Source organism: Antechinus flavipes, chromosome 3, assembly GCF_016432865.1.
Source record: "Antechinus flavipes isolate AdamAnt ecotype Samford, QLD, Australia chromosome 3, AdamAnt_v2, whole genome shotgun sequence".
Taxonomy (NCBI): Eukaryota; Metazoa; Chordata; class Mammalia; order Dasyuromorphia; family Dasyuridae; genus Antechinus; species Antechinus flavipes.
Genome location: NC_067400.1, coordinates 427,426,756 through 427,454,275, shown reverse-complemented (window position 1 = coordinate 427,454,275; position 27,520 = coordinate 427,426,756). Strand labels below are relative to the sequence as shown.

At 33.0% G+C, this 27,520-nt stretch overlaps 1 protein-coding gene across 4 annotated transcripts in view; it reads left to right on the top strand.

Moving 5' to 3' along the window:
* Window positions 1-27,520, top strand: part of SCN2A (sodium voltage-gated channel alpha subunit 2) — a 155,451-nt gene that overhangs the window by 30,776 nt on the left and 97,155 nt on the right. Inside the window, exons 1-7 of one of the 4 annotated variants that reach the window (XM_051986243.1) lie at window positions 4,385-4,478; window positions 6,286-6,604; window positions 7,977-8,095; window positions 17,323-17,412; window positions 20,024-20,152; window positions 20,828-20,919; window positions 21,843-22,115. In XM_051986243.1, the coding sequence (XP_051842203.1) occupies window positions 6,338-6,604; window positions 7,977-8,095; window positions 17,323-17,412; window positions 20,024-20,152; window positions 20,828-20,919; window positions 21,843-22,115 (970 nt within the window). In that variant the 5' untranslated portion in view covers window positions 4,385-4,478; window positions 6,286-6,337. Of the gene's footprint in view, window positions 1-4,384; window positions 4,479-6,285; window positions 6,605-7,976; window positions 8,096-17,322; window positions 17,413-20,023; window positions 20,153-20,639; window positions 20,732-20,827; window positions 20,920-21,842; window positions 22,116-27,520 lie in introns of those variants that run through there. The other 3 variants (XM_051986242.1, XM_051986246.1, XM_051986244.1) reach the window with 3 other exon arrangements.

The window sequence follows — 27,520 nt, the reverse complement described above, 5'->3', positions numbered from 1 at the left end:
TCTACTACAGCCTTTGAGCCTTTGCTTTACCATGAAATTTTATTTACTTCTGGACTTAAGAACTTCTGAAGGCTCTGTTATCTAATCAATAAAAGTATTCCTTCCTTCAGTGCAAATCATAACCTTCATATATTATGCAATTCTTTTCCCTATTCTTCTACAAATTCCCCATGTGCTGAGAGATTTCCTCTGGTTCTCTAGATTTTTTGCAGATACCAGCAAAGCACATGGACTGCCTATTACTCTTTGCACATGCCATATGATGGTACCACTTTCTATAGTCATATAGTTCTTTGTTGGTATCATTTACACTACTTCTCTTGTTGTTGCCTTCATTTTTAATTATTCAGCAATATGATCTTTCATGACTCACAGTCACATCTCATTACAAGAAGATGGTGTTTAAAAAATAGAAGCGTCTTAAGGGGTAGCTAGTTGACAGAGTGAATAGTGTACTTGCCCTAGAGTCAGGAAGACCTGAATTCAAATTTGGTCTTAGACACTTAACACTTATTAACTGTGCGATCCTGAGCAAGTCACTTAACCTCGATTGCCTCTCAAAAAAAAAGGCAAAAAAAAATTGACAAAACCCAGAAAGATGGGTCTTTGTTTCAGCAAGAAAAATTTAAGGTTAAATAACAATATCCCCTCCCCTTTTAAAAAAAATGTTGCCTCCTCACTTTTTTCTATTGCAGATATTCTTCTTAGCTCAATTTTTAAAAATTATCACAATTTTTACAGCAATAAATAAATCTTAAATTTTAAAAATATATAAAAAATAAATAATCATTGTGTTGTACTGTTAGGCGATCATATATTTAGAGGTGGAAGGGATCTTTGAGGTTATCTAGTCCTTATTTTATAGGTAAGAAAACTGAGATCAAGAGTAGTTATGTGGGTTGCTTAAGGTCACATAAGCACTAAAGGACAGAGCAAGAATTTGAAGCTAAGTTGTCTGTTAGATTGTAAGCATCCATTTTTGCCTTTCTATGTATGTTCAGTACTTAGCACAATACTTAGTACATAATAGGAGCTTAATAAATCCTTGGGGAAGGCATTTATTAAGCTTCTACTATGTGCTAGATGCTAGGAATACAAATATTAAATAGAAAGAAAAGCAGTTCTTTATCCTCAGGAACTTACAATATAAAGTAGAAAGATGGCACATAAAAGATAAGCATAAAAGGAAGCTGGAAAGTAGAGGTAGGGTGGAGAGAGACGTTCCCCATTGAAGAGCAATGCTTCCTAGAAGTAAAGAGGAAAATGCTATGGTGGCACACAGCAGTTCCCTGAATTTTTGCACCTCTATGCTGAATGGAATGGCTAATTTCAGAGAAATTGGGAAGACTTTGGTGAACTAATGCAGATCTCAGTGAGCAGAAAGAGAACAATTATAAAATAACTTTATAGAATGTATTTATCTGTCCTTATTGTATTGATCATAATGAAGATAAAAGATTGTACATCTTTCTGACAGACATTTGAGGACTTTAAAATGAAGAGAGACATATTTTCAGACATGGCTAATGTAAGAATTTGTTTTGCCATTCTATGAAGCTATGAGTTTTTCTTTCTTTTTTCAATCTTTCTTTCTTTTTTCTTTTTTCTCTTTCTTTTTTCTTTCTTTCCTTCCTTCCTTCCTTTTTTCTTTTTTTAACTAGAAGAGAATTAGTGAAAGGAACAGATAATTTTAAAAATTATTTTAAACACAGTAGCTGGAATATTTGGCTTATCTGACATTATTCTACTCTATGCATTTGCTTATTGTGTCCCTAGCTATTCCACCGATCAACTTATCTATTTATTATTTTCTATTTATTAGCTGAATTCAAATAGTTTTGATTACTGCTTTGTAATATAGTTTGATAACTGCTGCAGCTATGACCCCTCCCATTTCACTTTTTTCCCCATGATCTCCCTTCAAAGTATTGGGCTTTGGTTCCTAATGAATTTTTTTTTTTAATTTTCTATCTCTAGAAAGTAATGCTGTAGTAATTTCACCGGTAGGATACTGAATTAACAAATTTAGTTGGCTTGGATATTTTAATATAATATCAGAGATTAACCAAAAATGTTAATATTTCTTCAGTAATTTAGATCTGTATTTCCTCAAAGAGTTTTTGTATTATGTTCATAGAGTTCCTATGTGTCTTGGTAAGTAAACTCCTAAATGTTTTATATATTATTTCATTATTTTGAATGAGAATTTTCTTTCTCTTCCTGCTGGGTTTTATGGATAATGTACAGAAAAGTTGATGCTTTATGTGAGTTTCATATCCTGCCACTTTGGTGAAGTTATTGTTTTATTTTAGTTGAATCTTTAGGGTTTAGGAATAATATAAATTATCTCCAGGATCAAATGCAAAATGCTCTATTTGACATTCAAACCCCTTTATAACCTTGCCCCATCTGATCTTTCCAGTCTTCTTATACCTTATTCCCCAACACATACTCTTTGATCCAGACACAATTAGCCTCTTGGCTTTTCCCCAAACATACATATACTCCATCTCTTGCCTTCAAGTATTTTCTCTGGGTGTTTCCTATTCTTGGAATGCTCTCCATTCTCTGCTCCAACTATTGATCTTTAAAAAGTCACCACAAAAATCAAATCTTTCTCAGGATATCTTTCCCAACCTCTCTTAATTCTAATGCCTTCTCTCAGTTATTTCCTATATGTCCTATAGAGATTGCTTTGTATATATTTGTTTGTTTACTGTTTGTCCATTAGAATGTAAGCTCTATGAATGCAAGAATGATCTTGCACCCCCAGCCTTTCATTCAGTGCCTGGCACAGAGTAGGCACTTAATAAGGATTTATTGATTGATTTATTAATTGATATATTCTCAAGATTTAGTGTATAACCTGGTATATAAGTGCTTAACAAATTTTTATTGATTAATTGCTAATTCATTAGAATTATCGTCTCACATATGTAGTTTGCTGTTTATCATGCATATCATGTGCAACTCTAACCTACATCCTTCATACATTTGCTTTAGGTGATCCACCCAATTGGTTAGATAGGAGGTTTACATGGTGGTTTTGAGACATAACATGAATTTCTGTGTAGAAGGATATCTATCAGCTATCCTATTATCCCTGTGATATATATATAATACACACAAATAAATATTTCTCTCTATATATGTGAATGTGCACATATTTAAGGTATATTCTAAATTAAAATATTATGTTTTATTTTGCATTTTGGATATATTTGAGAAAAAGTTGAATGTAAGTTTAATCATTTAGACTACTATTTAAAAACAAAGACAAAATTATGGTAAAGTATTTTGTATAGCAGGAATATTTTTGCAAATTATGTAATCATCTATTGGTTTCTCTATTTAAAAAATAACTTAGAAATTTTTTACAAGTAGATTGTATTCAATTTAAGTTCCTCTGGATTCTGAGACAGAAAAGCTTCATTTTACTGATGGAGAAACTGGGCTTTTGAAAGGTGGTGTCAAATATTTAGAGAGTCTGATATGCTTTAGGAGGGGATTAGCTTAAATATTCTTCAGAGCTTCTAAGGAGGTTATTTTGATGGTAGATGCTTCATTTCTAGATATTTCAGCATTATGAAGAATATCTGTCTATAGTACATCTCCTACATCCCTGTCTTCCTATAAAAACAAATTGTTACAAAAAAAGCAGAGAGAATAGCAAGTGGACAGAGTGTTACATTTCTTTTTTTAGAGTTGTTTTCTGATATTTATTGGATCTGAGGTCCAATTCTCATTTGAACTGGATTTTCAGTTCTTGTTATGAGTAAATGCTTTTTCTCAAGGCTGACACACAGTCACATGCTTACAGGATAACCAGAGCTCTCACTGGCTTTTCCAGCTACTTTTGGTTATTTCTAGCATTTTAAATGTTTCAAGCCAGGGAGAAACTGCTACGTTAATAGACAGAATGTAAAACTGCATTGCACAATAATTATAATGGCCATTAATAACATATTAGATAAATTAACTCTTAAAGAACAAATATGAATTTGGCCACAGCAAATATAAGATTTTCATGAATTTAAATGAGTTTATAAATGTTTTGATTCCTCTGGCAGAAGCTCTTTCCCCTTTTTATTTGCAATTTTATGTTTCCTGGCTGTCTAGGGTACTGAGTGTGGAGTATCATTTGTTAATATGTAATGCCAAATTTATTATCTGGCCTTTTATATTTCTGTTCAAGTGTTGAAAAGTAAAGAAGCATTGATCACAATTCTGTGCCCTCTAGTGGTAGATATAATAACATCATTTTGTAGTTCCCTCACGCAGGAAATGCCTGTTTTTCCTTCAATAACCAGAATCCTTTTACAGGAAGTTAGGTGTGGTCCTTCCAAGGAGTTACACCACTACCACCCCCCTAATTTTTTTTTTTTTTTTTTAAATAAAGCATGATGGAATTTTAGCTGCAGTCTTTTTGGTGTGAGCCTACCAATGCCAAAATCATTGGATGAAAGATTCTTCAGGGGGTAATAATACTTTTTAATATTATTTCTCTACTTGTTTTCTGTGATTCTGCTCTTGACAACAGTCAAATCCATAGAGATTCTGCAGTGGGACCACTTTCATTCTCATAATTAACCCTTTTGTGGCTGCTAGATTTCATTTTTTAAAAAATCATGCCTTATTAGAGCATCCAAGAATATGATGTTAGGATATTTTCAGATGCCCATCAGGAGTGCAGGGATCATTTTCATGCATATATGTAATGTCTATAATTTATATGAAATATAGGTATATGTATGTGTATATACTTCTATATATTTGTACACATCTATACCTACATACTTACAGGTAGGTATGTACCTGTCTGAGGAGATAAAGGTGGAAGATTAATGAGTCTATAGAAGCATCAGTTCATTAGAAGGTTCTCTGATAACATGTACTCATTGCAGCTGCGCTGCTTCCAGAGAAGTCCGGTGGGTATACTTCAGAGGAAAATACTGAGGAAACAGCCCTGTGATCTATTTTTACAGCTTATCTGGCTCATTCTGTAGGACTGAAATTATGATTATTTCACATTGCCATCAAATAATAGATCTCATATTGTGATGTGGTGTTTAAAAGGTATTTGAAGGAAGGTGTCAGGTCTTAAAGGTTGCATTCAAGAGTTCAGATTTACGTTGTCCTTCAGTTCTAAATACAGTAAATTCTTGATAATGCTCATTCAGTGAGGCATTTTGGTGATAGGTTTGCCATGTTTTGATGAGAGCTACACTACACAGTATTATATTATGTACCAGGAGGATATGATCAAAACCTCTGTGTGACTGAATCTATGACGTGACAGTCTCCTCTACAGGATGATGGGTCGGTTTTTCTTGCTTTTTCTTTTTGCTTCAATTTTTTAAAACCAAATTAAAATTCTTAAATGAAAGCTACTTAGGTAGTATTTTTAACTTATTGCAAAATGGGTACTTTTTAAGAAAATGAAATATTTCTGACAGTTTCCTAAACTGCTGTAAAATGATTAATTTCCAAAGCAATAATGTTAGCCAGCAGCAGGTTGCTAAATCTGGAGGTCCAGCTACAGATCCCTGATGTTAATGACTTCCTGTTCAATTTGGCAAGAGCCATGACCCTGCCTGTGGAGCTTCCTGAGCAGCTCTATAAAAAAGATAGGGCTTCCCCTGCATCTCCAATAACTTGTTCACAAGCAACACAGGCAGGTAACGAAGCAAGCTTTTACCTGTATTTCTGTTACTCTTTAACAGGTGTATTGATTCATTAGAAAGTCTTTGGAGGTAGTGGTGGATAAAGAGAAAGAAAAAGATGGGGAGATCTTTGGAAATCCTTTGTGCTTCCTTTTCTATGATATTCAATATGACACGCTCTCTTCTCCCTCTCTCCCTCCCACTCTGTTTTCCAATTGTTTCAGACAGTCTGCTAAAAGATGGCTGCCAAAAATATTCACACAAGTAGAACAGCAAGGAGAAACCATCAAACATTCATTTCAGAGCTCTAGATTATATATTTTTTTCTTCTAGTAGCAGTTACTTAAAACTTAGATTACTTCATCTACACTTTCCACATAATATATTGAAGAAAGACCTACTTATCTAGGGAGGAAAAATAAAACCTATAAATTGCTATTCCCTGAAAGCCAAATATTGCTTTTGTTTTTTATGTTTATATATAGATATTGACATAGCTACATATCTTGGCTTGCATATTTTGTCCCTGCTCCTCATGTAAAAGTTTTAAGTAACATCTCATTATTGTGTTTGTCGTTTATCTTAATACTCATTGCCTTTTTGTCCTCTCATGTTTCCATAGCACTTTCTTATGCAAGAAGCTAAACGGTAATTAAAAGGTGCAGGATGAAAAGATGGCACAATCAGTGCTGGTACCACCAGGACCTGACAGCTTTCGCTACTTCACCAGGGAATCCCTTGCTGCTATTGAGCAACGCATTGCAGAAGAAAAAGCTACAAAACCCAAACAAGGACGAAAGGATGAGGATGATGAAAATGGCCCCAAAGCAAATAGTGATTTGGAAGCAGGAAAATCCCTCCCATTTATTTATGGAGACATTCCACCCGGAATGGTGTCAGAGCCCTTGGAGGACCTGGATCCATACTATATCAATAAAAAAGTGAGTCATTAATTCAACTTCCTTTACTATTAAACTCATATTAAAGTTACAAGACCTAAGTTGAGTCTCATGCAAGATGAAGCAGAACCATATAATGATATATATTAAACATCACTAAGATGCCAGGTGAATTCAATCATGAACTAAATCAACTATGTTTGGAGTATTTGGGATGGATTAAGTTGAACCTAGAACCCTTGGAACTAACCTAAAACCAAGCCTATGCTGGAACTAGCTCATAACAGTTTAAGAGAGCCAAATATTGAATTTTCAGTGTGAGCATCTATATCTTAGAAATTGGTAAATGCTGTGACATGATTTATTGTTTGGTTGGTTACCTAAACTAAAAAAAGTAATGAAGAAAACATTAATGATGTACATTAAATTTAAAATGTGCTATGTGTACATTTAAAATTATTTTTTTCAGAGAGTCAGTTGATAAACATTTACCAGTATACCATTACCTCGAAATGAATAGGTACCAGGGAATGGAGAAGCAAGTTTCTAGACAAATAATTATTTACCACCTTGAATCCTACATTGAGTGGGACAAATACTTCACCAAGTATTTAGGAAATTTAGAATCAATAGGAAGAAATATTTGCTCAATGAAATAAACGCTAACTATATTAAACTTCTTATGAAATTAAGAAAATTCCATGATGCTGCCATTTGTAAATATCAAAATATCTTACTACAAATAGTATCTCTATCACATATGCCTTAATATTCAGCAAATTTAATTATTTAAATTTTCTTTTTATTTTATTTTATTATATATAATATATATTATTTAGAAATTATCAAAAAGAAAAATATATAACAAAGAATTTGAAAAATGAAGGGAAAATTCTAGAATAGAAGATAAAGGTAAAAAGGAACATACTTGGGAAATGCTAAAGATCATAGTGAAGAAATTTTTATTTTATTAAAGATATGATTAAAACTATATCTCACCTGAATTATAAATTAAATTGACAATTTGTCTTGTAAGGATTATAAAACTTAGATTTTCTTTATCCTGAGTTACTTTTTTGAATTTAATAATTTTAAGTCATTATATTAAAATTTTTAATTGTACCTCTCTACTATAGGAGAAGCTTATGTAGTTACCTTGGAAACAAGTAAGAGATATACATGTTAGATTAATTATGCTGTAAGAGTTAGTACATTATTGCATTTTATTGAGATTGAATGGAATAATATCAAAATGAGCACATTTCCAGATAACTTGCTTTTTTTCCCTTTTGAGTGTTTAGTCTGGTTAATTTAATACACTAATTAGTGCTAAGGAAAAAGTAATGCAAACTATGTTTTAAATTCCATTATTGTATGTTCTCAATTCTATTTTATATGTTTCTTTTTTTTCCAGACTTTTATAGTATTGAATAAAGGGAAGGCAATCTTCCGATTCAGTGCCACATCTGCCCTGTACATTTTAACTCCTTTCAACCCTATTAGAAAAATAGCTATTAAGATTTTGGTACATTCATATCCTTTTTCAAGTTGTTGTTCCATATTATTTGCTATTTGGGGTTTATTTTTTGGATATTTCATTTCAAAACCAACGTGAAGGGTGTTTCTCTATTCTATTTCTCTTGTGTCTTCTCTCTCAACTTATTCAGTGAGCAAATAAGAGGTAAGCAAACTACTTTTCTTCTAATTTTTCTTCTTTCCCAAGTCAATCTTAATTTTCACTCTTGTACTTCTTGTTTTTTTTTCCCTTTTCTAAAAAAATCTGCTTTTCTTGCCACTTTTTAATTTCTTTCTTTCCATATTATGCTTCTAACTTAAAATAGTATAACTTATACTAATATATTAAAATAGTATAATAATATTTATAATATCAAGTAAATTTTAAGCTCCATTTACTTTGATTAATTTACTTACCGGAAAAAATAATTTGAATCTCACATTTTTTATATTTTAATCTAATTTGAATGTCCTTTTTACATAAAGATGAAGCCAAGAAATTATTACTAAATATCTCTTGGAAATTGTTTTCATTATAAGATACTAATGTTCTGTGTATTTCATTCACCATAATCTAATCATTTCATAATTTAGTTTTTAAAAATTTGATTTTAATAAATTCACTTTTGACTGCTTTTCAATTCAGCATTTAAAGATGTCACATGAATTCTACTGGATTTATACTTAAGCCATGTACATATATGTGTGTGTGTGTGTGTGTGTGTGTGTGTGTGTGTGTATTAAATATAGGTAGGTATTTGTGTGTGTATATGTATACATATATATGCATTAACTTTTGAATAGTTTTCAGTTTATATTTTCAATGAAAACTCTTTTTGGCTCCTTAAATTTACTAAGACAACGTCTTCATTATCTTTCAGTCCTGTCTACTCCTAACGAGGTTAATTGCTTTGATAGAAAAAGTTTCTCTTGGAACTTAATTCCCTTACAGCCTCTTATAGTTCTCCTCAATCCAACCTGAGCAGATCAAACAGAGAAAGAGACAATTAGTTTTTAGGGCAAAATATTAGAAATAGGTCCTGAAAAGGATTTAACTTAGAATTAAGGAGCTTTAGAAAGTCAGGGCAAAAGAGGCTGAGGAAGCAATTGTGTAATAATCCACATCTAGAAAGCTAGGAGAGAGAAGAAGTGAAAAGGTTTGCGTCTTGGAGCCCAGGATATAGCTAGCCAGTATATATCATACTATACCTATATCTAGTGCAGTTTCAGTTTGAATTTAGGGATGCCTAACCTCTGTAAGAAAATAACCTTTAAGTATCAGAATTGAGAGAAGTAGTTTGACATGGTGATAATTCATCACTAGAGACATCCACAGGCACTTTGGTGACATTAGTTCCTTTGAATGCAAGCACTGGAAGATTCTATCCAACTTAAAAGATTTGAATTTGTGATTTGACAGTTTGTCCAGAAGCCAGCCTAGCTAAATTCAAAGCAGCTAATCACAAGAGCTTTATTTCAGTCATCATTAGCTGTAGGATGATGAATCTTATGAACTCAGAGGAATGAATACTAAGTAGTAAAGAGATTTTATTTTGGTGGACATACTACCCTTACCAGATCCCTGTAGTATCTTAGTCATATGTATATAGTTTGCATGCCATGATTCTTTAGTTATTCACACTGAAGGACTGGCTGACAGTTAAAATTTTGGTGCCTTACTATATAGAAAGGGTTGAGAACAGAATAAAAAAATCTAATTCATGATCTCAAGATCATATTCTAAAAAGGAACAATATTGCAATCCCTTTGACACTGGTGCTAGAATTGACAAGATGCAGATGGTAGAGAATCTTCCATTTGATAATGTCTTAGATTATTTCCTGACAGGATACTTTCCTGCTGGGTGATTTGTTATGGAAAGGGAAGTGGAAGAGAAGAGAAAAAGCATTTAGTAAATATTAGCTGTGTGTAGCACTATGCTAAATGTTTTATAAATATGATCTCATTTGGTCATTATAGTAACCCTGGGAGGTAAGTGCTATTATTATCACCATTTTACAGTTAAGGAAACTGATGCAGACATGCCTTATGTAATTTGCCCAAGATCACGTAGTTGGTGTCCAAGGATAGATTTGCACTCAAGATTCAACATTCATCCACTGTGCAACCTATCTACCTCTAAGTAAGAGCTAGAATTATTCCATTATGAGCAAATGACTATTAACTCAGAAAATTAGTGGATTATATTTATGTTAATGCTTCTGTTTTTACTATTATTTATTTAACAGATGGTTGTTGTCTTCATTAGCTGTTAGGATGTAAAAATTGCTTTGTGTCTTGAACTTGGAAAATTGATAAGCTGATAAATTGTAGTTATATTTACTACATTTGCTTTTTTTAAGACAACATAGTTTTGATATTTATATAACCCTTTCAAATCCTACTCCCTTACTACATATATCTGATTATAACTAATTTCTGGAAAAGGCAGTACTGTTACACATTCCACCTTGACAGTCATTCCCATTCCTCACCTAGATTCATCCTTACTTACCCCTATAGTTCAAACCAAATCTGCCATTACCATAGAATTATAGGGTGAAATAAGCCTATAATAAGAATTAGAGAACTTACTTTCTGTTCGCAACTGCATAACATAGTAGCAGATGTTCCTTTTCAACTAAAAATGCTATGATTTATTGATCTTATGACTTGGGTAGGTTATTTATTTGAGCTTCAAGTTCTTTATGCTATTTGCATTTTCATATTGTTTTTGTGAGGATCACATAATGATATAATGTATAAGTGCTTTGTAAACTGAAAAATGCTAGGCATAATAATGAGATTCATATTTCTATTAATTAATGTGCTTCATTAGTCCAAATTTTGAGACTTGATAAGTTTGTTCTACCTTCATAGTTCCCTTTGTGTATACCTGGCTTTCTTCTTTGAGACTAACAGATAAGTTAGCTACCTCACCTCTTTTACATTTTAAGTATTTTTCAATTAAAAAAATAAATGTAACACACCTCCCCACTCCAACCCTGAGAGCCAGCTGGCTCTGCCCTTGTATCTGGGTATTCCCTGAAGAATGGCATTTCCCTGTGGTTTTGAAGGTATTATTTGGGCCCGCCCTCCTAAAATTGGCTTCCCTTAATTGTTACCCAGGAGACACAACTCAAAATAAAATATTTCCCGACATTACATAGTGAGAATAATAGTTACAAAATGTCTCTTTCCCACCCCCTCCCCAACAAAAGTAATCTAGAACACGCCTTCCCAGAAATACATACAACATCAATGGAAGAGTATACATAAATTTAGAGTAAAGTGGTGATGAGGTCCACATGTAGGGAACACAATGGCCAAGGCCCCCATTACTGCAAAATCCTAATGTCCTTTCTCTTCTTTCTGTCATGTCATGCTTCTTCCTCAGCATCTCTTCTATGTGGATTTCTCACCTTAGCTTTCTAGTTCTGCACTTCTCAGTTTTACTTCTATCTACCAGAAATAATTCTCTTGAATTCACAATTGGCTCTCTTCTTTGCTGCCAGGGGATATGCTTCCTGAAGCTGCTCCTTTTCTAAATCTTTCTCCCTCTATCTCTCTCCTCCGCGGCCCCCCTCTCTCTTTATCTCTCCCTCTGCCTCCTTCTCTCTTTGCCTCTTCATCTCTCCCTTTCCCTCTCTCCATATCCCTCTTTCTATCTCCCTATCCTTCTTTTCCTCTCCATCTCTCCCTCTTCCTCTCCCCTTCTCCTTCCCTACCTCTCTCTCCCTCTCCCTTTCTCTCTCTCTTTTTCTCTCTCACTCTTACTTTCATTCTTGCTCTTTCCCTTCTCTACCTCTCCCTCTCTATCATCTTCTCCCTCTTTCCATCTTCCTCTTCTCTCCCTTTCTCCCTCTCCCTTTCTTTCTCCATCTCTCACTGTCTCACTGTCTCTCTCTCTGTGTGTCTCTTTCTCCCTCTCCCCTTTTTCCTCTCCATCTCTCTCTCTCTCTCCTCTCTCTCTCTCTCTCTCTCTCTCTCTCTCTCTCTCTCTCTCTCTCTCTCTCTCTCTCTCTCCCTTTCCCTCTTTCTATCCTCCTCTCCCTCTTTCCCTTTCTTTTTTAACCTTTCTCTGTCCCTGTCTCTCTGTCTCTCTGTCTGTCTGTCTGTCTCCCTGTCTCTCTGTCTCTGTCTTTCTGTTTCTGTCTTTGTCTCTCTCTGTCTCTCTTTCTCTCCTCTCTCTCTCTCTCTCTCTCCTCTCTCTCTCTCTCCTCTCTCTCTCTCTCTCTCCTCTCTCTCTCTCTCTCCCTCTCCTTTTTTCCCTCTCCCTGTCTTCCTTTTCCTGTCTCCCTCTCCATCTCTCTCTCTCTCTCTCTCTCTCTCTCTCTCTCTCTCTCTCTCTCTCTTTCTCTCTCCTTTTCCCCATTTCCCTCCTCCCCTCCCCTTCTCTCCTCTCTTTCTCTCTTCCCTCTCTCTCTGTCTGACTCTGTTTCTATCTTCTCCATACTGGACTCAGTTTCTGCCCTGACCAGTAGGATAGTTAGTAGTCTCTTCCTATACTATTTGACCATTGATAAAGACATAGTTTGTCATATTCTAGAAAATGATTCAAGTTTAACTTTGTAAAGGCCAATGGTAGGTTGCCTTCCCAATTTCATAAAGGAAGTTTTCTTTATGCTGTTTAACACATCAACATTTTCTTTTCTCTCTTGCCTACTCCTTGTTTCTTTGATGATATTATCAATGAGGCTCAAGAAAAATCTGTTTCTTCTCCTTTCCACTACATAAAATTACAGCCTCCTCCCAAAATGAAAGGAGATATTTCCCTAAATAAATTTAATCTTGTCTAATATAACTATTCTGAAAAGGAAATCACTTAAACAAAAGTGCTGAAAGAAATCCCACAAAGAGGAGGTTATAATACTGCTAATAAAGTAGTGGCCCCATAGCCATAAGTGCTATAAGTAATTACAAATGGAATTGCTTAATGTTTTTACCACTGGATTGGTGATCAGAAGCTTAAAATTGTATTTTCATGTCTGCTTCGAACACTCTTTGCTTGATTGTGGATGACTTATGTAATCCATCTCTTTGTGCATTCTGCACTATGCTATCATATTTTATAAACAAAGTGGAGAGTGAAATTACAAAAAAAAAAAAAAAAAGGATCATATTAATGAGAAGTCAATGATGTCTAACCTTGCAGTTTTCAAACACTTCTCGGAATTTTATTTAGTTATATTGATTAAAAATGATAAAAACACAAAGCAATATTATTGTAATTCTCAGTTTTATCCTTTCTCTCCTAGAGGGAGATATAAATTTGTTTGAATGTTTTTGTTATAAAATCAGAGGGTATTGGATCTAGAAGCAAAATTTCATGTGGTTCATCCTTTTCAATTTATAGATAATAATAATAATAACAGCAACATTTATATAGGGTTTACTATATGTTGGCACTTTATAATTATTATCTCATTCACAACTCCCTGTAAGGTAGACATATTTATTATCCTCACTTTACAGATGAGGAACTGAGGCAGACAGGATTAGATGACTTTCCCAGAGCCACGTAACTAGAAAGCATTGGAGACTGAATTTGAACTTGACTTTAATCCTATATTCTTTACCCAGAACCACCTAGTTGCCCTAAGAAAGGGAAGGGAGTTGAATTTGATGACCCTGGAGGTAATTGGTCTTTTCCAACTCTAGTTCTATAGTACTAGAACGATGATGCTTTATTGACCTAGCTGGACTACATGATGACCAGGCAGTGGTTATGGAAGCTCATCCTATTTAAAGGATTAGAGGGAAACATATTAAATTTGTGGTCATTCCTAGTACAAAAAACTTTGCAGAAAGATACAGAAAAGAAAATGGAGATTTAAAGGGCATAAATTCCTTAGATATCATTCCTTTAAAATATTTATTTATTCTACTTTATAAATCATATTTAAATAGAGATTTGGTCCTTGTATTTTTGAATTTAAAGTTCTTTTTCAGATAATACAAAAAGCATTCTTTCCTACAAAAAGCAACCTGTTGTCATGAATAGAAAGTTGGCCTCAGAGTCAGAAATACTATTATTTCTTATGCATCTCTTATCAAACATATTAATTCCAAGAGAACTGTTATTTGTTAATAAATGTAAATTTAATAGTGTACTGAATTTGGAAACTCTCAATTAAAGTATGTTTTTTTAAAAATGTATTATAGCTTTTTATTTACAAGTTATATGCATGGGCAATTTTCCAGCATTGACAATTGCCAAACCTTTTGTTCCAATTTTTCCCCTTTTTCCCCCCACCTTCTCCCCCAGATGGCAGGTTGACCAATACATGTTAAATATGTTAAAGTATAAATTAAATACAATATTAGTAAAAAGTATATTGTTTTTCAATGGGATCTTATAACTTTAATTTCTGCTTGATCTCAATTTTCCTAAGGTTTATTTTTATTTTATTTTTTAAAATTAAATTTATTTTTTATTTTTAACATTCTTTTTTTTTAATTCTGAATTTTGAGTTTTTCATTCCCTTCCTTATTCATTGAGAAGACAAGAAATGTGATATCAATTGTACATGTGAAGTCATGAAAAACATTTCCATTTTAGCCATGTTTCAAGGGAAAAAAAAAAAAAGAAAAATAATGTGAAAAGGTATGCTTCAGTTTATACTCAGATTCCATGAGATTTTTCTCTAAAGGAGAATAGTATTTTTCATCATGTATCTTTCAGAATTATCTTGGATTATTTTATTGTTAAATATAACTAAGACATTCACAATTGATCATTATACAATATTGCTGTTATTTGTGTACTGTATTTCTGTAGTTATGCTCACTTAACTTTGCATCAGTTCAAATCAGTTTTCCCAGGTTTTTCCTCTAACCAACTGTTTATTTCTTATAGCACAAAAATATTCCATTATAATTATTTGGTTCCTTTGACCATTCCTCCAGTTAATGGACATTCCACTTTTCAATTCATTTCCATCACAAAAAGAGCAGCTATAAATACTTTTGTATATGTAGGTCTTTTTCCTTTTTGTTTTCAATCTCTTTGGGATATAAGCCTAATAGGTATTGTTGGGTCAAAGGGTAAGTATAGTTTTATAGCCCTTTGGACATAATTCCAAATTGTTCTCCAGAATGGAGATTAGTTCACAATTCCACCAACAGTTCATTAGTATCCCAGTTTTTCCACATCCCCTCCAGCATTTGTCATTTTCCTTTTCTGTTTTGTTAGCCCATCTGATAGGTGTAAGATGATACCTCAGAGCTGGGCCTATTTTTAAAAAAACTAATGTCTTTATCTAATAATGCAACACAATCATTTCCTTTGTTGTATTTATTGACCACATTTTTAAAAATTAAGTAATGGCAGCATATATTAGTGTTTTTCTAAAGGTTATGGGTTTGCATCTAAAATTCATATTTACCTTTGATATGAAATTTTCTCCATGTGTTTGGTCAGTTCTTTAATAATGTAGAATTTTAGTACTGCCTGGAAAATTTTAGAGTATGGAGTCCAGTGAGAGACTGAACATCTACTTTTTGGGATCTATACTAACTGCAGAGAGGTATATTATCAGTTTTTCTTCAAGATGAGGAATTATATGACCAGAGCAGATCTCATCTACCAAATTATAAAGAAGTTGCACTCTGCATTTGTAAAGGTAATACAGACACCAATAAAGTATTCAAGTTTGAAATAAGTTTAACCATATGTGTCTATGATGGGATCCTCTTACTATTTTGGAAGACCAAAAGAAAATAGATTTCTAGGGAGCTGAGAGATAAAATTTCCTAAAACTATGAAACATTCAACATGATATAAATATGATTAGGTTTTCTTGATTTTTTCTTTTTCTAATATCTTGTTTCTCTTCTGAAAAGGACCTCCAAAAATGATTGCTTAGTATAGATAAAGAAGATTGTTATCTGCCAACTCTGTATGTTCAAATGAGAATAATGAATTAAAATCAAAGGAAATATGTTGCATTGTTTTAATGCTATTATTTTATTTTCTAATATTCAATTATTTCATCAAAATTATCACATAAACTTTACTTACTTTTTTAAAGCTGATTTCTTTACTGTGATTTTAATGTTAAACCAAAAGAGTTCTTTATATTATTTTAGATTGTAGTGCCATCATGTGGTTGATTCATATCTCATTTATGTCTTTTTTTTTATTTGAATACATCTGAACTCTCTATTTGAATGAAGCTCATAAATTTGAGTGCCATTAAAAATGAAACACTAATTATAGCACTGATTGAAGTTAGCCATTCAGTGCAAAGTCTCATTATACAAGGTAATTTCCTTACCATTCTCACTTAACCTGTTTCATCCTGATTTATAATATTTAATCATTTGAAGTCAAAAGAAATCCCATTTGACCTTTTTTTCTTTCAGCCTTATGATCCAAGATCTGGTTGATCATGTATAATGTGACTGAATATTATAATATTTTATGATAAAGAGAAATAAAAGAACTTTTTACTCATTTAAAAATTATTTTGTAAAACAATTCTACTTCTTACCTTGAATCCTTTTATAATTATGTTTAGATTTTCATTGACAAATGTCTGTGACTTTACAATAGCAGTGAATTTCTTCCTACTATTTTTAATATATAAGACAATTTATTTGTCTTCTTATTACAGAATTTTGAGGACTGCGTTTTTTATCTTTGCATGTGAATTAATGCTAAGCCATATTTTTACGCATGTAAAATAGAAAAAGAGCTAGAGTGAAATTCTTCTTTTATAATATTTCTTAGGAAATATTCTTCAGTAGATCTACCTTGAACTCCATTGAATATGTTCTAGTTTCACAAGTCCTAAAAAAATTTCACAACATAAAAGTATTATCTTTTCATTGTGGGCCTCAAGAAAAATTTGCTGACTCTGTCTTTAAAGTAACTGAAATTGTTGGACCATTCAGTGATTGTTTGGCAATTGGTTATCAAAATAGTCAAAATAACTGAACTGGACCCCAAGTGGCAATTGGTTATCAAAATAGTCAAAATAACTGAGCTGGACCTCAAATGGCAATTGGTTATCAAAATAATCAAAATAACTGAACTGGACCCAAAGTGGTTGCTATGGTGACATTTAAAAATAGCCTTGGTGAATATAGACTCAGCCATAGAGAAATGAAGAAAATGCAAAAATAGTAAAATGATTATTAGTAGTTTCTTACCTTTGAATTGACAATAAATGTTATTAGTATGAGTAGTACATGATAATAAGCTTTTCTGCTGTACATTGTGTTCCTTGACTATACCCCACTTTATTCAGCATGCTCATTATGTGCACTATTCTCACCAATTGTGTGTTTATGACCATGAGTAATCCTCCAGACTGGACAAAGAATGTAGAGTAAGTAAAAAAAAATTATCAATAACAATATCCTTTTATATTTTAAAATGTGCTTTTGATATCTTATTGACATCATTATCCCACTTCTGTAACTCATTCTTGCTTCTACTTTAAGTGAGAGATACTGAAACAGTTACATAATTAGAACACTACTAATTTCATACCATAGTTCTATGGCTGGAAGGGATTTCAGAAACTAAGTATAAGTATCTTTTATTTTGCCAATGAGGAAACTGAGACCTGGGCAAGCCAAATAACTTATGAAAAGTCACACAAGCATTGAACCTAAGAGTTGGTTATCACAGCCAATGTTCTTGTCACAATGAGTCAATAGCAGGGCTGCAGGGTTTGATGGAGAAGGAAAGAGCGGAAATGCTGGAATTCTCTCAGTGAGTTGACTATATCACACCTTTCTTTGTTCTTAAAGATAGCAAGGTTTGATGGAAAGAGAGAAATAGTTTAAAGCTGCAAATTACTAAATAGCTACCTTGGACAAATCGTTTGATCTCTTAAATTATTTCAAAGTTGCTATCCAGCCTTAAGTTTTATCATTTCATTGTCTTTATAAAGACTACTAGGGCTACATAAGAAGGAATATGCATACTGTGTAAAGCATACTTATGTATCTAATCTTTCTGTGTTGCTTCTTCTGAGCCCTAAAATAGATTTATAATTTCCTTAAAAAAGAAAATATTTTATGCTTCTGGAAGACATAGGTAATACATAATGTTTTATAGATCCAAATTTTCCATTTATTCAAATAAAAATTATTATTGGTTAACTGAAAGTATCTACTTGGTCTCAATTTCAACAAGATATTTTGGATTTTGTTTTGTTTTTTGGAATTTAATGATTACGTTGTGTTCCTCTATAACTCTGAAAAAGAAAAATTCAGATGATCCATGTGGAAACTTAAATTCATTTTTTTAAGTCTTTTATCTCCTACTCCTGTTCTCTAACTCAAAATCTCCACATATCTTTTTACTTTTCTCCTTCTTTTGGATTTTGGAGGATTAAGTGGCTGTTTCTCCTTTCCCCAAATCTTTAATCTTGTTCTATTGAAATGCATGCTTAGGTAGCCCCTATGCTAAGAAAATCTTCCTTTATTACTCTTAAACCAGCATAGTTTCATGTACTAGAGTGGAAGGTATCTTAGAGGTCAACTAATTCACCCTTTTTATTTTACAGAAGAATTAACTAGAACCCATCATCTTATGTTTTCCCTTTTATTGCTAAATTTCTAAAGAGTAGTCTAATGACAGCTAGGTGGAGAGTGGATAGAGCACTAGCCCTAAAGTCAGGAGGATCTGACTTCAAATCTGACTTCAGACACTTAACACTTCCTAACTATGTGACCTTGGACAAGTCACTTAACCCCAATTGCCTCAGGGGGGAAAAAGTGGTCTATATTCATCTTCATTAGCACACCATCTACTTGTTTCTTAGCCCTCTCCCTCTTGCCTCTGACGCCACAGGTCTTTTGAAACTGTTCTATCAAAACCTTGGAGCACTTAACAAAATCCAATATCCCTTTCCTCGACTTCTCTAACTTTTGTGCAATATGTGACTTTGTGGACCAACCCTTCATTTTTTGATGTTCTCTCTTCCTTTGTTTGGATCTTTCTGGATTCTACTACTTGTCTGATCATTCTTTACTCTCCATTACTATTTTAATTTCTTTTTTCCCTCCTTTTTTTCTTCTTTCTTTCTTTGTTTCTTCTTCTTTCTTCTTCTTTTTCCTCTCTAAATGAAGATATCCTCCAATCCTCTAATCTAATTACTCATCTTTCCACATTCTAAGCCTTGGCAATATAATCTATTCACATGGATTCAGTTGTCTCCTCTATGCAGATGACCCCAGTATCTATTTATTTAGCTCTAATATTTCACCTGAATTCCATTCTCACATTTCCAAGTGCTTGATGAATACCTCCATTTGGGTATCTGGCTTTAAATTCAACATGTCTAAAACTAAATTCAACATTTCCCCCCTAAAATCTGATTTTCCTCTCAGTTGTTTTCGTTAATAATATAATCATTTTTTCCAATCATTTAGATTCGAAATCTCAGTAATTTTGGTGATCTTTATATTAATTATATAATAGTAGAATGCGGAGTCCCCAGTTTTATTACTTTTCCTATTTGTTCTCTGTTTCACAGTCAAATCAAACTCCTCACTGTTTTCTGATTATAACCTCCCTTCTGCCACTGTACTTTCATAAAGACCATCATCTCTTCTGTGTCTCTTCCCTCAGAAATCCTTGGTTTTCTTTAAGGTTTAGTTTAGTTACTATCTCCACAAACCTTCTCCCCAGCTCAAAGTCTTTTTTTTTTCACCTTAGATTTCTTGTTGCATTGTGTCCATACCTCTTTTTTGCTCTCACTATTTAATACCTTGTTATCAAACTTATTATTTCTCCCTCTCTTGTTTATTTGGGCCCATAGACTGGGCTGTTTCTCCCTACACACTTTACATATCTTGTACTAAACCCAGTGCCTATCACAGAGTAGACAATAAATGTTCACAAAATAGAATGGAAATTTTCTGTAAGAAATATATTATCATGTCATCCTCTCAATGTTTAAACTTTCCTTGGCTATTTTCCTTCAGGTACACATTCACAGGAATTTATACCTTTGAATCGCTTATTAAAATTCTTGCAAGGGGCTTCTGTTTAGAAGGTTTCACATTTCTTCGGGACCCCTGGAACTGGCTTGATTTCACTGTCATTACTTTTGCGTAAGTTTTTTAACTATTTTTCAGTAGGGGTGGGTAAATCTTTGGTGGTTACCAATTACCATAGTCTGCTCTTAAATGGTCTCCTTTTCACAGAAGCAAGTATTTTCTTTAGCTACCAAGATATTTCATTTTTTCCTTTACCCTCCAAATAGGAATATATGTCAAAGGAGAAAGAAAAAGAGTAGAAAAATCGACCATAAGAAATTCTTTGCCATTCATTTAACTTTATACTATTAGATGAAAAGGAGTATTTCCTAGGTTTTCTCATCTAATTCAAATGGCTATTTTGTCTTATAACTTACTACCAAATGGCCAAATCAAATGCCTTAAAATTAAAAATGATCACGATGAAAAATAGTGTTATTAAAAAAAAGAAATCAGAAATACCTAATAGCATCGTGAAATAAACATTGAAAAGGTCTCTATGAAAGACCACCACAAATTAAGCTTTTCCAAAATTCTGAATAACTCTGGTTTAATTCTACAGGTATGTAACAGAATTTGTAAACCTAGGCAATGTTTCAGCTCTTCGAACTTTCAGAGTCTTGAGAGCTTTGAAAACTATTTCTGTAATCCCAGGTAAGAAGTTGACTGGTGTAAGGTGGTAGGCCCCTCATATCTCCAGCCGTTTCTTGTGTGCTGTCATTGTGTTTGTGTGTGAACTCCCCTATACAGATATGTGACAGAGTTTGTGGACCTGGGCAATGTCTCAGCGTTGAGAACATTCAGAGTTCTCCGAGCATTGAAAACAATTTCGGTCATTCCAGGTGAGAGCCAGGTTAAACACCGAGGCTGATTTTAGTTGCATTGAATTTGATATCACAGCTTTTCAGCATAAGCAATGTTGCTTGTTCCTTGTTACATATATATAAATATACATATCTTTCTTAAAAAAAGCAGGAATCAGAACATCAGATTTTAATTTGATGCGATTCTTTGCTTTTTTTTTAATATTAGCTTTTTTTTCTTTTCTAAATCAGCCTTTGAGTTTAACATTTTTGCATGAGGCATTTGCAATATACAGCCTGTTTGGTTTGCATCTGATGACATCAAGCTTTCCTTTTTTACATAGAAACCAAACTATGAGGCTTTCATACTGATGCAAATTTGGCCATTTACTGCAGGCACATAGGGCTCAGACTTGTCATCATAATTGCAGATTTAATTAAATGGTGAAAAATAGCATGGGTGTTGCATGGGCCTCAATTTTCAGATGTCTCCCTCCTCCAAACCTGGCATGTAGTATACATTAAAATGTAATCTCATCTCACTTTCATCACTTTAATGTTTCATACTATTGTAGTTCACATAAATTTTTCTAAAATCAGCTAAGAGTTTTGGGAGTGAGGTATCTGCAAATAAAAGCAAACTGTTTACAGAGGGTTGATGTACAAGCATGAATAACAAAATCACTCGTTTTGCTGTAAGAAGAAATATTTAGAAATATGCAATTTCCATTTCCATTTCTAATTTTCCAGTGAACATATACAGTTCAGCTGTTCATTCATCTTCACAAGCTAGCAGGCTTTTCATGAAAACATTACTCAGCCACAGACATTAAACTAATATAGTTGGCATTATGCATGAAACTTTATTTTGCAGGACAAGCTCATGATGTTTTGATAGGTTAAGTGGCTTTTGAATGGCATAATTAAGACTTTTTCTCTCTTTTTATTTTTTCTTCTCATAGGACTGAAGACTATTGTGGGGGCCCTGATCCAGTCAGTGAAGAAGCTTTCTGACGTCATGATCCTGACTGTGTTTTGTCTGAGTGTATTTGCTCTCATTGGACTACAGTTGTTCATGGGCAACTTGAGGAATAAATGTTTGCAATGGCCCCCAGATAACTCTACTTTTGAAATAAACATTACTTCCTACTTTAATAGCTCATGGGATGGAAATGGTACCTATTACAATAAGACAGTGAGCACATTTAACTGGGATGACTACATTGAGGACAAAAGTAAGATATTTTGTTTTCACAATTATCACATTGTTTATTGATAAAAATATTAAGATCCACTTGAAAATTATTTCCGTTGTAATATTAGCTAAGAGATGCAACATGAGTACTGGATTAAGGGCTAGCCCAGGAATCAAGAAGACTTGACTTCTTCTGTTCCCTTTTCTGATACATACAATCTCTGGTGTCCTGACCAAATTTAAATTGTTGATATCAACAAGTATTGATATAGGGAATTTCCTCACTTTGAGTTCCCTATATCAATGAAGTCACAGATATGATCTAAAAAATGAAGTAGAAACATAGAAAGATAGATAATCCACTTTTATTCCTTATCTAACCAAAAATATAATATCACTTGTATTGTGCCTTTTGATTCTTCATGTTACATCCTATTTAGGCCTACCATGAGTATCTCTTTTACTTTTTGGGTAACTCATAATATGAATTCTTCAGAGATTGTTTCCATGAGTTACATAATATACAACAATATTTACAACAATATAGCTTCACAGAAATATTTTGGTGTTAGAAAGAATGCTCTTTGTTTCAGGGAGAAGCTTAGGATTATTAAAAGAACTATATAGTTGTATGAATACAATCCAGATTTTAACAAATCTTCTTCCTTTATAATTTTGGATCCAATTACCTATTATAATGTTTGTCCTAGATATACAGATATTACACTAATAGAGCTGATATTCTAATATAGTTGACATATAGTTGCATTATATTCATTCATTCACTTATTTATTTCATTGTTTGTTTATTTGTGGGTCAGTTCTACACATGTTCAAACCGTATATCATAGTCTAGGCGATAGTCATTCTTCATCTACTTTTCTCTTTCTAGATTGATAGTTAGGCCAAACTATTTTGAATCATTGTGGAGCTCCTTTAGGTAAAATTTAAGGCAGCTTGCGGTGAGCAGAGTTTCATATTAAAAGTAGTATAAAAGATATTGAAGATATGTATGACTAGGAAAGCAGTTGAGAAGTAAGAAATGGACATAATTTCAAGAGATATGTTGGAAGGCCTGTATCTTGGTGAGTGGATCCTACATAAAAGATTTGTGAGAGAATATGGGCAAGATTTTTACAATATAAAAAAGCTGTCTTGTAAAGCCGCTAATGGGGTGGGGGCAGTGTGCTCTTCTTAAAGAAGGTACCCATATTCTTAAAGTCATAGATCCATTAAAGTATCTGTTTTCCAATTGAATTTGTTTTGTTCAGGATTTTCAATGATTTCATTGCTAAATCCAATGACATTTTCCCAGTAGGCATGTTTCTTGAACTTTTTGCAGTTTTAGATCCTACTATCACTCCATTATCCCCTAGTCTCTTTGATCCTCTTGATATCTTTTTGACCTTTTGGCTCATCATTCATGTCCTACTCCCACATATCTCCCAGGATTTTTTCCTAGTTTCTCTTCTCTTTATTCTTTCTCCTCTCCTCTTCTCTCCTCTCCCCTTTTGTTTCTCCTGTCCTTTAGTAATCTTACTTGCGCTTATAGTTTCATTTGTCATCTTTCTGCAGAAAACAACTAAAACTATAAATGTAAATCTAATTCCTTTCCTGAGTTTCAGGCAAGCCTATGAGCAGCAAGCTACTTCATAGACACTGCAATTCAAATTAAACATGTCAAAAATGGAGCTCATTATTACCCCTTATCCATCTTTCCTCCAAATTTCACTGTGTCAGTTAAAATCACAATCTTTCCCCTCTTTGCGGTTTGAAACTTTGAAGTCATTCTCAATTCTATTTGTTCCCACTTGCCCCCAATAGTTATTCATTTGCCAAACTTTAATTCTTCCTCTATATCTCTCAAACTGCTCCACTTTTCCTCACTCACTCACTTATTACTGCAGTTCAGGCCCTCATCATTTTTCTCCTGGACTAGTTTCATAGCCTCTTGATTGGTCTCCTGATTCCAGTTGCCTTCTCTGTTCAATCTATCCTTCAAACAACCTCAAAAATAATCTTTCTGAGGTACAGGCATGTCACTTACCTGTTCATGAATCTTCATTAGTTCCTCATTGCTCCTTGGATAAAATACAGCTTTCTTTCCTTGGCATTTATAGTGCTTCACAGTCTAACTCTAATTTCCCTTTCAGTATAATAATATTCAAAATCATAATATTATATTCAATCCAATAACATAATTATCAATCAATAAGCCTTTATTCAGTGTTGGCTGTGTGCCACATACTGATAAATGTTGGGAATACAGAATTAGAAATTAAGTGGCTTTTGACATCATGAAACTTACAATCTAGCCATAGGAGAGAATATGTATATACTTGATTATGTGCAAAATAAATAATCATTTGGAAGGGACAGGAGCAGCTGCCAAAGGATCAGGAAAGGCTTCATAGAGAAGAAAATGCTTGAGCTAAATATTGAAGGAAACTGGAAATGCCAAGAAGAAATTGAGAAGAAAGTCCATTCAAGCATGGATAATAGTTACTGCAAAAAGTATAGAGAACCATGTGGATGAGGAACAGTAAAAAGACCAGCTTAACTGGACTAAAATGAGGTAATATTTAATAAAACTGAAAAGATAGGTTGGTTTAGGTTGAGAAGGGCTTTAAAAGTTAAGAAAGTTCATATTTGATTCTATTGGTAATAGGTAACATATTTTACCTATTTTTATTTTATTCAGGTTAAGAGTAATATGATTATACTTTCACTTTAGGAAAATCACATTGATAACTAGATGTAAGAAAATTAGAGTGGAGAGAGATTTCAAGCAAAGAGACCAGTTAGAGTATCATTGTCATAATTCCAGTAAGAAATGATAGACAGGTGAGGACATAAAATAGGGTCCTGTCTCTGGGAATGGAACAAACAGGGTATATCTAAGAGATGTTGATATCTTCAACAAGAAAAACAGGGAAATGTACAAAAGGTGAGTTTAGGGGTAAAATTCATGACTTCTCTTTTGGACATGTTGAGTCTGAGATGTCTTTGGTATATTGAAATTGAAATTCTCCTTAGAAAGTTGACTATGGATTTGAGTTCAGGAGAAAGATTAGGGCTGGATATAGGGAATTAAAAATCATTCAGCATAGACAGTATAATTGAATCCATTAAGAAAGAATATATATATATATATATAAAGGTGAAATATATATATGGAAATTTTATTTTATATATGTATATATAAAATAAAATTTCCATATATATATATCTGTAAGAGGAAAAACAAAGAAAAGCAGTGTAGTGAAAACTCCAAGGAGAGAATATCTAAGAGGAGAGAAAACTTCACATTGTTCATAATATCAGTGTTTTCCCCTTTCTGATTAACTTCAATTTATATTGCATATATATTATTCATAATTGCTTACATGTTGTTTCCTCCATTAGATATAGAACAGGAATTTTTTTTCCTTTCGTTTGTACCTAATGCTACAATGCCAGGCAGAAAGAAAATTAACAAATTCTTGTTGATATGGAATTATGCAAAGATGTTGAAAAAAATGAGGATTGGGATCTCATCAGATTAAGCAATTAATAGAGTATTGAAAACTTTGAAGAAAATAGCTTTAGTTGAATGATGAGATTGGAAGCCATATTGGAGAAGTTGAGAAATTAATAAAAGAAGAGGAAGTGAAAGCAAGAAGTATAGAAATTCTCTCCTCTCCTCCCCCCGCCTCCCCATGGGGATTTCATTGAGAAAGGGAGAAGAGATATAGAATGACAACTTGAGGGGATAATAGAGTTTAAGAATAAAGAAGAGTTGGATATGTTTATAGGAGTTCCCATCTTATCATTTTAAAGATGAGGAAACTTAAAGATGGGCCTAGAAGGTTAAATAACTTAATGAAGGTCACACAGGTAATAAACATGAGAGGAAAATTTTTAATAAAAGTCGACTGGATTCAGACCCTCGATCCTTTCCATTATATCACACTCTGTCTTATATTATAAATTCCATCTGAATTCTCCTAGATGTCATACAATTCCAAAGTTAAATATTAACATTGGAAATCTTCTAATATACTTTATGGATGAAACAAATTCAGAAATTAAGTAACTTGTATTTTTTAATATGGCAGAGAAAACCAGTTTAGAACTAGTTGATTGATTTGATGGTGATGTGTATATGTGGCCATGATAATTTTTTTTTCCTTTACTGTTGATATCTAAAGACAGAGGTAGTATCATCATGGTGGTAAAATCCAAATTTACGTACTATATTTAAAACTGAATACTACAGATTCAGTCTTTAATATATTCCTTATATATGCTTTTGAACAAATGAACAAATAAAAAAATTTTTGAGCAAATACTCTAATATTCTTCATATTTTACTATTCATGAGTATATATGAATACAAAGTTATCAGATGGTGTGGGAGGAGATTAAATTAAAGACTTTCTTGTTAGGCACACACTGTCACAGGAAAGAATGGTATAAATATGAATAAATTTCACTTTAGGACTATTTTGCAAATTTTCCTACCATTGTTATTCTTTTGTCTAGCTTTATTTCACTACATCTCTCTGTCAAAATTATGTCTTTGGATCATATCCCATCATGGTATTAACTCCTCCACAGTAGATAATCTTTTATATATTGGAGATTTTTTTGTAATGAAAATTACTATAAATTCATTATATATTCATTATAATTCTTCCCAGTCATCACACATGCCATCTCCTAAGGCTTAACCATTTTCCTCTAAGTTTTTTTTTAGCTTTTTTAGCCTATTCCTATTAAACTTTTGTATCTAATAATTGCTCTTTTTAGTATTATTCACTTAATTCAGGATTCATTTATATATTATTTGTTTCAACAATCATAACCTTGGAAGCTCATGAAGTCATATTACTACCATATTCTCACCATTGTTTTAGGTATTAGAAAGATCAGTAAAGGTTACACTGGAAGAAAGGGGATCAGTTTTAGTAACAGTGGGATTTGCTTCCAGATTTTAAGGTCTAAAATAAGCCTTTTTTTTTGTTAATAAACCACCTGCTTTGAATAGATTTTAAATGCTGCCAATGTTATTTAACCTCAGTTCTGTCACAATTAAATTGCCTGGGAAAGGAGGAGGTAGACATAAAAAGTGTCATAATTTTATTGTTTTGGATCATAGTTTTCTATTCATATGCCTTCAAAAGAAATTACTCTGGAAATATATATCTAGAAAGAAGCAAGTTTATCATTTCAAATTGGAAAAGAACAATTTTTCACTTGTAACTTTGTTAGAATAATGTGGCAAAAAAAATGCCACTGCCCACAGAAAACAGGCTGAAACATGGGGAGATTTGGAAAAATAAGGGAGGTAGTATGTTCAAATCTATTTATGCACTTAGCTTTTAAAAAATATGAAGTAATCCTTTTGTTGCATAAGTGTATTTTAATAGCAGCTAGGCTTCCCCTCCCACCATTTGAGCCAAG